The sequence below is a fragment of the Durio zibethinus genome, unplaced genomic scaffold (genome assembly GCF_047325235.1).
Source record: "Durio zibethinus cultivar Kanyao isolate XHJ-2024 unplaced genomic scaffold, ASM4732523v1 HiC_scaffold_39, whole genome shotgun sequence".
Taxonomy (NCBI): domain Eukaryota; kingdom Viridiplantae; phylum Streptophyta; class Magnoliopsida; order Malvales; family Malvaceae; genus Durio; species Durio zibethinus.
This window is the reverse complement of record NW_028322662.1, coordinates 45,001-55,000: the sequence shown is the minus strand read 5'-3', so window position 1 is coordinate 55,000 and position 10,000 is coordinate 45,001. Positions and strand designations below refer to the sequence as shown.

The 10,000-nt window shown below is 35.2% G+C and overlaps 1 protein-coding gene and 3 non-coding genes across 4 annotated transcripts in view; 3 read left to right on the top strand and 1 right to left on the bottom strand.

Moving 5' to 3' along the window:
- Positions 1 to 380: 380 nt before the first annotated feature.
- On the top strand, positions 381 to 464 carry TRNAY-GUA (transfer RNA tyrosine (anticodon GUA)). The gene has a single exon. It is a non-coding gene; the product is annotated as a tRNA-Tyr (tRNA).
- A 491-nt stretch (positions 465 to 955) lies between these two features.
- TRNAD-GUC (transfer RNA aspartic acid (anticodon GUC)) lies at positions 956 to 1,029 on the top strand. The gene has a single exon. It is a non-coding gene; the product is annotated as a tRNA-Asp (tRNA).
- A 2,365-nt stretch (positions 1,030 to 3,394) lies between these two features.
- TRNAC-GCA (transfer RNA cysteine (anticodon GCA)) lies at positions 3,395 to 3,466 on the bottom strand. Its single transcript has one exon. It is a non-coding gene; the product is annotated as a tRNA-Cys (tRNA).
- A 2,533-nt stretch (positions 3,467 to 5,999) lies between these two features.
- LOC149510456 (DNA-directed RNA polymerase subunit beta') overlaps positions 6,000 to 10,000 on the top strand; it is a 7,244-nt gene continuing 3,243 nt past the window's right edge. The window contains exons 1-2 of the mRNA XM_089757580.1: positions 6,000 to 8,400; positions 9,179 to 10,000. The exon at positions 9,179 to 10,000 is cut by the window's right edge and continues 3,243 nt beyond it. Coding sequence (XP_089613706.1) covers positions 7,948 to 8,400; positions 9,179 to 10,000 — 1,275 coding nt within the window. The 5' untranslated portion in view covers positions 6,000 to 7,947. The remainder of the gene's footprint in view (positions 8,401 to 9,178) is intronic.

The window sequence follows — 10,000 nt, the reverse complement described above, 5'->3', positions numbered from 1 at the left end:
TCGATTTATATAATATAATAATATAATAGATTGAATTTATCTAATTTATTTCTATATCTAATTTATTTCTATATAGAATAGAGTGGCGATTCAAATGAATGATTTATGAGTATAAATCATGAATCAAAAATGGAAAATCATAAAAGATGGAAAAAGCTTTCGGATCTAGTCATATCATTCCATTATATTGACAATTTCAAAAAACTGTTCATACTATGAGCATAGTATGATGTCGGTCAGGCAAATATGCCCCCATCGTCTAGCGGTTCAGGACATCTCTCTTTCAAGGAGGCAGCGGGGATTCGACTTCCCCTGGGGGTAGGGTACTACGAAAGGAAGTTGATCATGGATTATCAATAAACCTATAATTGATTCTTCCTGGGTCGATGCCCGAGCGGTTAATGGGGACGGACTGTAAATTCGTTGGCAATATGTCTACGCTGGTTCAAATCCAGCTCGGCCCAATAATTCGCTGATCCGCCATAACATAAAATGCCCATTTTTTTGTATTTTGTTTTCCAGAAAAGCCAAACAAAAAAATTAGGGAAGAATAAAAAAAGTCCAATTTTCTGATATATCCATCCCTACCGCTATTTGTTTTTTATTTGTTCTATTTATTTGTTCCCATAAATTCTGACCTTGATAATGATCTAGATTCATATCAGGATCATTAAGTATAAAGTTTAATGAAAAGAAAGAGTAAAGTAAAGAAAAAAGACTCTTTTTTTTTTTTCATTTTAAAATTGATTATCGATCGATTTGGCAATAACGAAAGGATTACTAGTAACTAGTAATCCGCGTTGCTCTCACTAAAGCGCATACCCGTATGGATATCAATATATCACTCGCGCCTTTGTTTGTTACAACACGGCGATTCGAATCTAAAATTTAAATAGAAAATGGCTTGAATGAAATCATAAGAATATCTATGCTGTACACTTTTCTTTATTGCCCTGGGATTGTAGTTCAATTGGTCAGAGCACCGCCCTGTCAAGGCGGAAGCTGCGGGTTCGAGCCCCGTCAGTCCCGACGGATACAATAAAAAAAAAATACATCAATTGATCCCTCCATTTTCTGTGAAAGGGAATACAAATGAAAGAATTTCATTCCCAAGGATAGCCTTTTTTATTTATTTTTTCCTTTCCATTTTTTGTTGGGGTTTATTTGTAAACTATTTGTAAACGGTGAAAGTGGAAAAGCAGTCAGATGATACATCATCAGATGATTGTACAAGGAAGGCGGTAGATTATCGAAAAGAAAGAGTGGAAAAGAATATATAGAAATAAAGGAAAGGAATTCTTTTGATTGGGCCAGGAATCCAATTTTGTATTCGGTGTGGATAAAAGAGCTTCCTATGTTATACTATTCAATTCTCGACGGTGAATCGATTTGATAGCTTAGATATTGTTATTCATGATATTGATCCGATTCGATGTCATTGAAATGTAAGTCATCGCATTGAATTTACAAGCGACAAATTTATCATCTCTATGGGATTAAATCCCGAGTTATTGCGAAGTAAAAAAAACAATGAAATTATGGAAGTAAATATTCTCGCATTTATTGCTACAGCGCTGTTCATTCTAGTTCCTACCGCCTTTTTACTTATAATATACGTAAAAACTGTCAGTCAAAGTGATTAATTTGAATGAAACTTGACTTTTTATCAAGGATTTAAGAAAAAAAGGATTCCAATTTCACGTCTTAAATAAATTAAATAAAATGAATGGACTAGAATCAGCAGTATCCTATCAAACTCGATAGTATGGTAGAAAAAAAATATGAATCTTTCTACCATACTATCCATATCTATTATTGTAATGTATAAAGATACAAGCTTAATATAGATGAATCTACAATATGTATCTTCATACATGTCGATATCAATTAAATATATGTAATGAAATATATGTAATGTACATAGTATCTCAATTTTATTTCTTCGCTTGATCTATTTTATTTGTGTTGATTTCAATCAATCTGAAATAATTGAAAGGCAAGTCTTACGATTTTCTAATTCTTTCATTTCATGGAACCGATTTTTAATTTAACTTCTTTTCTTTGATCCATGATATGAAATGAGTCAATAAAGCATGGCATAAATAAAATTCCTAAAATAATAAATAAAACAGGGGGTAAGTGTGCAATATGTGACTACACTAAGGCAAGATCTTATTAAATAAAAGAACTACTTTTTTTCTCTTTGAACAGTAACAGTAAAGAGGGAAGGAAATAAAAACAAACAAATACAGAAAAAAAAAAGGGGGGGGGGGTTCCTTGTCCCTCATTGTCCATATATAACTCTGGTAAGAGCTGGTTCATCAAAATAGAAAATTTAGGAAGAATTCTTTTTTTTTTTTTAATAAATTGCCTATCATCCGTATCCCTTTTACTTTCGAAATACGAACATGGGAATTATTGAAATGTTTGTTTGATTTTGATTGAAAGGGTATTATTCATAGAATACATTACTCCACTAGAATCCAAGAATTTCGAAATGAAGACTAATAAAATAGTTAAAAAGGCTTTGCAAAACGATCTAGAAAACAATTGATACGGTTTGATTCCTCAACCCAATTAGAAGTACCCCTAGAGTCCACTTCTTCCCCATACTACGAGTGAAAGGGAAAATGTAAAGACTACCATTAAAGCAGCCCAAGCAAGACTTACTATATCCATGTGTATTATGTCCCCTAATTTCTATGAATATGAAACAAATAGGAAGGAATTTTTCCATTATTGTTCACTAATAATAGTGGAATTACCGGTGCAGAGTCAAAAGGAAAAGGGAATTCTGACACACCACCGTTGATGAAACACTTCAATAAATCCGCTTATAACAAGTTCTTATATGATTTCTAGTAAAATCGAGAACCATTAAGCACAAGCAAAATACGCAGTAACACTTTTGGAAGTATCAAAAGAATGTTACTCACATGTAGCAATAATAAGACTTCTTCTTTCTTTTGGTGTCCCTTATTAAGTAAAAGCCAATTATCCATCCAATCTAATATTGATTGGATGCCTGAACACTCAGAGACTTTCATCAGTCTGTATACAAAGTATCTTCCAACCCTTCTACAACCATTCATTAGTTAATTAAACACTCCCGTTATCCAATCTAATTCAAGACTCCGATAGTAGCCCCTCTATTAGTAGGGGAGGGGCTACCATATCAAGATTTACTCATTCCCTTCCACTACTCTAGTTTTTCCTTGAATCCTAGACGTAAGGATTTACAACACTTTAGAAAACAAAACCTCCGGAAGTTTATAATCAAGTTTATAATCAAGAAAGTATCAAGAGTCCTTTTCTTACACTTGTTTTTGCCGGAGAAAATTGGTCGAGTTATATCAGCAAAACAGAATATAGGATTTCGCGTTTTTTGTTGATCAGGCGACACCCGGATTTGAACTGGGGAATAAGGGATTTGCAGTCCCCCGCCTTACCGCTCGGCCATGTCGCCAAAAGGCTACAAACAAAAAAATGAGAGTATCCCCTTTTTATTTTTAGATTGGATCCATACCTTCAATTGGTTATAGTATCTCAAGACACACAATATCTAAAAACAAAAACTTTCCCTTTCTTTTTTCTTTTCTATTGAAAAAGAAAATGTGGATTCTCAGTTACAAAAGTAAAAATGCAGGACAAAAAAATTGGAACCATTAACTATTAACTATTGACGGCAAATTTATGGACGATTCTTCTTCACTTGTCTTTCTCTAATGGTATAAGAAAATAAAAATGGATACATAACTAATTAGTATTGATTTTTTTTTTCAATTTTTCAATTCAATAAAAAAACTTTCTTAATTTCAATTATAAATTATATAATTATAAATTATATTATAATAATATAACAGCAATTATGAGTCTATGTAAACCCCCGAACATAAGTTGTTACACAGCTCTAGTTATCTAATGAGGTATTTTATCTATCTAGATATGATGTCCATAGGGAATCAGCAAGAAATTATCGTGTTTCAATTTTTCATTGAATAGATTAAAATTAAAGAAAAAATAGAATTTTTGATAGAGCACGCCATGTGTTGTCTCCACTAGAGAGCTATAATGGAATAAAAAGAAAAGAGGAAAGACATATATAAATAGAAATGCTATATCTGCATATGTTTAATAAATACAAGCCCTCTTTTCGTACGCACTTCAATCATATTCTAAATATTCTACTAAAAAATAAAAAACTAAAAAATGGGTAAAAACATCTCTCTTCTCTGCGAATCATTTTTTGAACAGAACAATGGAATCTATGAAAAAATTAAGTGCTAGAAAAATCAACTCTCTCCCGATATATATTTTATGATTATTTTGTCTTTATCTCAACGAACAGATCAAATCAGGAATTCATTTCATTTTTCTGGTATTCAATCGGATTGGAATATGGAATATCATAATAATGGTAGAAATTGAATTATTATTTTTTTTTTTGATATTCTATACAAAACTCCATAAGGCTAAATGGCATTTATCAATTCTTTTATGTAGCTGTTTGTTATAAATATAAATTAAAATTTGAGTATAATTTTTCTTCTTCCGTTCATACGCATTTCATACATTCCATATATATTATATGGTATATGGAGTTAGATAAAATTTCATGTGATTCAGTAAACAGAATAGAAATTCAATTCCATCATTATTAGATCGATTCATATGATTCGATGAAGAATGAGAAAAGAATGGGATTTTTTTGATAAATGGGAAATTCAAAATGCTCGGGAATGAAAATGGGGAAATGTATACAATACCTGGGTTGAATCAGATACAATTTGAAGGATTTTGTGGGTTCATGGATCGGGGCTTAACAGAAGAACTTGATAAGTTTCCAAAAATTGAAGATACAGATCAAGAAATTGAATTTCAATTATTTGTGGAAACATATCAATTGGTGGAACCGTTGATAAAAGAAAGGGATGCTGTATATGAATCACTCACATATTCTTCTAAATTATATGTATCCGCAGGATTAATTTTGAAAACCAGTAAGGATATGCAAGAACAAACAATTTTTATTGGAAACATTCCTTTAATGAACTCCCTCGGAACTTCTATAGTAAATGGAATATACAGAATTGTGATCAATCAAATATTGCAAAGCCCCGGTATCTATTATCGATCAGAATTGGATCCTAACGGAATTTCGGTCTATACTGGTACCATAATATCAGATTGGGGGGGGAGGTTCGAATTAGAGATTGATAGAAAAGCAAGGATATGGGCTCGTGTAAGTAGGAAACAGAAAATATCTATTCTAGTTCTATCATCAGCTATGGGTTCGAATCTAAGAGAAATTCTAGAGAATGTTTGCTACCCTGAAATTTTCTTGTCTTTCCTGACCGATAAGGAAAAAAAAAAAATTGGGTCAAAAGAAAATGCCATTTTGGAGTTTTATCAACAATTTTCTTGTGTAGGCGGGGATCCGGTATTTTCTGAATCCTTGTGTAAGGAATTACAAAAGAAATTCTTTCAGCAAAGATGTGAATTAGGAAGGATTGGTCGACGAAATATGAACCAGAGACTGAATCTTAATATACCTCAGAACAATACATTTTTGTTACCGCGAGATATATTGGCAGCTGCGGATCATTTGATTGGAATGAAATTTGGAATGGGTACACTTGACGATATGAATCATTTGAAAAATAAGCGTATTCGTTCTGTAGCGGATCTCTTACAAGATCAATTCGGATTGGCTCTGGTTCGTTTAGAAAATGTAGTTAGAGGAACTATATGCGGAGCAATTAGGCATAAATTGATACCGACTCCTCAGAATTTGGTAACTTCGACTCCATTAACAACCACTTATGAATCCTTTTTCGGATTACACCCATTGTCTCAAGTTTTGGATCGAACAAATCCATTGACACAAATAGTTCATGGGAGAAAATTGAGTTATTTGGGCCCCGGAGGATTGACCGGGCGAACTGCTAATTTTCGGATACGAGATATCCATCCTAGTTACTATGGACGCATTTGCCCAATTGACACGTCTGAAGGAATCAATGTTGGACTTATTGGATCCTTAGCAATTCATGCCAGGATTGGTCGTTGGGGGTCTCTAGAAAGTCCATTTTATAAAATATTTGAGAGATCAAAAAAAGCACAGATGCTTTATTTATCCCCAAGTCGAGATGAATATTATATGGTAGCGGCAGGAAATTCTTTGGCCTTGAATCAGGGTATTCAGGAAGAACAGGTTGTTCCGGCTCGATACCGCCAAGAATTCCTGACTATTGCATGGGAACAAGTTCATCTTCGAAGTATTTTTCCTTTTCAATATTTTTCTATGGGAGCTTCCCTCATTCCTTTTATCGAGCATAATGACGCGAATCGGGCTTTAATGAGTTCTAATATGCAACGCCAAGCAGTTCCGCTTTCGCGTTCCGAGAAGTGCATTGTTGGAACTGGGTTGGAACGCCAATTGGCTCTAGATTCAGGGGTTCCCGCTATAGCCGATCAAGAGGGAAAGATCATTTCTACCGATACTGACAAGATTATTTTATCGGGTAATGGGGATACTCTAAGCATTCCATTAGTTATGTATCAACGTTCCAACAAAAATACTTGTATGCATCAAACTCCCCGGGTTCAGCGGGGTAAATGCATTAAAAAGGGACAGATTTTAGCGGATGGTGCCGCTACGGTTGGTGGCGAACTCGCTTTGGGCAAAAACGTATTAGTAGCTTATATGCCATGGGAAGGTTACAATTTTGAGGATGCGGTACTCATTAGCGAGCGTCTAGTATATGAAGATATTTATACTTCTTTTCACATACGAAAATATGAAATTCAGACTCATGTGACAAGCCAAGGTCCTGAAAGAATCACTAACGAAATATCGCACCTAGAAGCCCATTTACTCCGCAATTTAGACAAAAATGGAATTGTGATGCTGGGATCTTGGGTGGAGACGGGCGATATTTTAGTAGGTAAATTAACGCCTCAGGTGGCGAAAGAATCATCATATGCTCCAGAAGATAGATTATTACGGGCCATACTTGGGATTCAGGTATCCACTTCAAAGGAAACTTGTCTAAAATTACCTATAGGTGGGAGGGGTCGAGTCATCGATGTGAGATGGATCCAGAAAAAAGGGGGTTCTAGTTATAATCCGGAAACGATTCGTGTATATATTTCACAGAAACGCGAAATGAAAGTAGGCGATAAAGTAGCCGGAAGACATGGAAATAAGGGTATCATTTCCAAAATTTTACCTAGACAGGATATGCCTTATTTGCAAGACGGAAGACCTGTTGATATGGTCTTCAACCCATTAGGAGTCCCTTCACGAATGAATGTGGGACAGATATTTGAATGCTCGCTTGGGTTAGCAGGGAGTCTACTAGATAGACATTATCGAATAGCACCGTTTGATGAGAGATATGAACAAGAGGCTTCGAGAAAACTAGTGTTTTCCGAATTATATGAAGCCGGTAAGCAAACAGCGAATCCATGGGTATTTGAACCCGAGTATCCAGGAAAAAGCAGACTATTTGATGGAAGAACGGGGGACCCTTTTGAACAACCTGTTATAATAGGAAAACCTTATATCTTGAAATTAATTCATCAAGTTGATGATAAAATACATGGGCGTTCCAGTGGACATTATACACTTGTTACACAACAACCACTTAGAGGAAGGTCCAAGCAAGGAGGACAACGGGTAGGAGAAATGGAGGTTTGGGCTCTAGAGGGATTTGGTGTTGCTCATATTTTACAAGAAATGCTTACTTATAAATCTGATCATATTAGAGCTCGCCAAGAAGTACTTGGTACTATGATCATTGGAGGAACAATACCTAAACCTGAAAATGCTCCAGAATCTTTTCGATTGCTCGTCCGAGAATTACGATCTTTGGCTCTGGAACTGAATCATTTCCTTGTATCTGAGAAGAACTTCCAGATTAATAGGAAGGAAGCTTAATCGGAATGAATCAGAATTTGTCTTCTATGATCGACCGATATAAACATCAACAACTCCGAATTGGCTCAGTTTCTCCCCAACAAATAAGTGCTTGGGCCAATAAAATCCTACCTAATGGAGAAACCGTTGGAGAGGTGACAAAACCCTATACTTTTCATTACAAAACCAATAAACCGGAAAAGGATGGATTATTTTGTGAAAGAATTTTTGGACCTATAAAAAGTGGAATTTGCGCTTGTGGAAATTATCGAGTAATTGGAAATGAAAAGCAGGGCCCTAAATTTTGTGAACAATGCGGAGTTGAATTTGTTGATTATCGGATACGAAGATATCAAATGGGATACATAAAACTGGCATGTCCAGTAACTCATGTATGGTATTTGAAACGTCGTCCTAGTTATATCGCCAATCTTTTAGATAAACCTCTTAAAGAATTAGAGGGTCTAGTATACTGCGATGTGTGATTTGATCGAAATTATGATTTTACCGATTAGCAATGAGAAACTGTCATCCCATTCAATCGAATTGGGATGCCCTGGATCTGACATGACATGTCTCTTGGGAGGAGTAACATGAAGCTCAGAATTATGGGTGTATTCATATACTCCCAAATAAAAAGGGAATTGGTCTATGGTCGAGTCAGTAAAAATAAATAAATAGGAATTTTGAGTTGTACCTCGTGAAAAAAAAAGACTTCTTTCTTTTGTGGAATTAACCATTCTCATTTCTTTTAGTTCTTTTAGAAAGAAATGAAATTATGTTCAAGTAAACAAATATGTCATGGTTGCAGGAGTCTATACATCGCATATAGGCTTAGGCTTTAAGTTAAGGGCATCGTGGTATAACCGTCGAGGTAAGGTAAGGCAGGACCTAAGAGATCGAATGGAAGGGTACATAGACAAGTAAATCCCTTATGACACTCCTTTAATTTAAGAGGATTCATCATTCGAGGGGAAGTAGACTACTCAAGAATTTCACATTTCATTTATGTCCTAATTTCGAATTGAATAAAGAATTAAGAAAATATAAATCAATAAAAGAAGAATGAATCAATGAAATGTTTCTTTGGAACTTGAGTAAAGAGTAGACCTTTTTTTGGGGGGGGTTCTAGAATTTGAAAGCGAGAACTCCTTTCTTTATCTTTATTTGGTGTAACTACTTGAGCCGGATGAGAGGAAACTCTCATGTCCGATTTTGAGGGGGGGGGGGAGAGATCCTGTAGGGCCCTATCCTAATTTTGCTTTTGCTAGGCCCATCGCTAAAAAACCTACTTTCTTACGATTACGAGGTTCATTCGAATATGAAATTCAATCCTGGAAATACAGTATCCCACTTTTTTTTACTACCCAAGGTTTCGATACATTTCGAAATCGAGAAATTTCTACTGGAGCAGGTGCTATTCGAGAACAATTAACCGATCTAGATTTGCGAATTCTTATCGATTATTCGTTGGTCGAATGGAAAGAATTAGGAGAAGAAGGCCTCGCGGGTAATGAATGGGAAGATCGAAAAATTGGAAGAAGAAAGGATTTTTTGGTTAGACGCATGGAATTGGCTAAGCATTTTATTCGAACAAATATAGAACCAGAATGGATGGTTTTATGTCTATTACCGGTTCTTCCTCCCGAGTTGAGACCGATCATTCAGATAGATGGGGGTAAACTAATGAGTTCGGATATTAATGAACTCTATAGAAGAGTTATCTATCGAAATAATACTCTTACCGATTTATTAACAACAAGTAGATCTACGCCAGGGGAATTAGTAATGTGTCAGGAAAAATTGGTACAAGAAGCCGTGGATACACTTCTTGATAATGGAACCCGCGGACAACCAATGAGGGACGGTCATAATCATAATAAGGTTTACAAGTCGTTTTCAGATGTAATTGAAGGCAAAGAGGGAAGATTTCGTGAGACTTTGCTTGGCAAACGAGTCGATTATTCGGGACGTTCTGTCATTCTTGTTGGCCCCTCACTTTCATTACATCGCTGTGGATTGCCTCGCGAAATAGCAATAGAGCTTTTCCAGACATTTGTAATTCGCGGTCTAATTAGA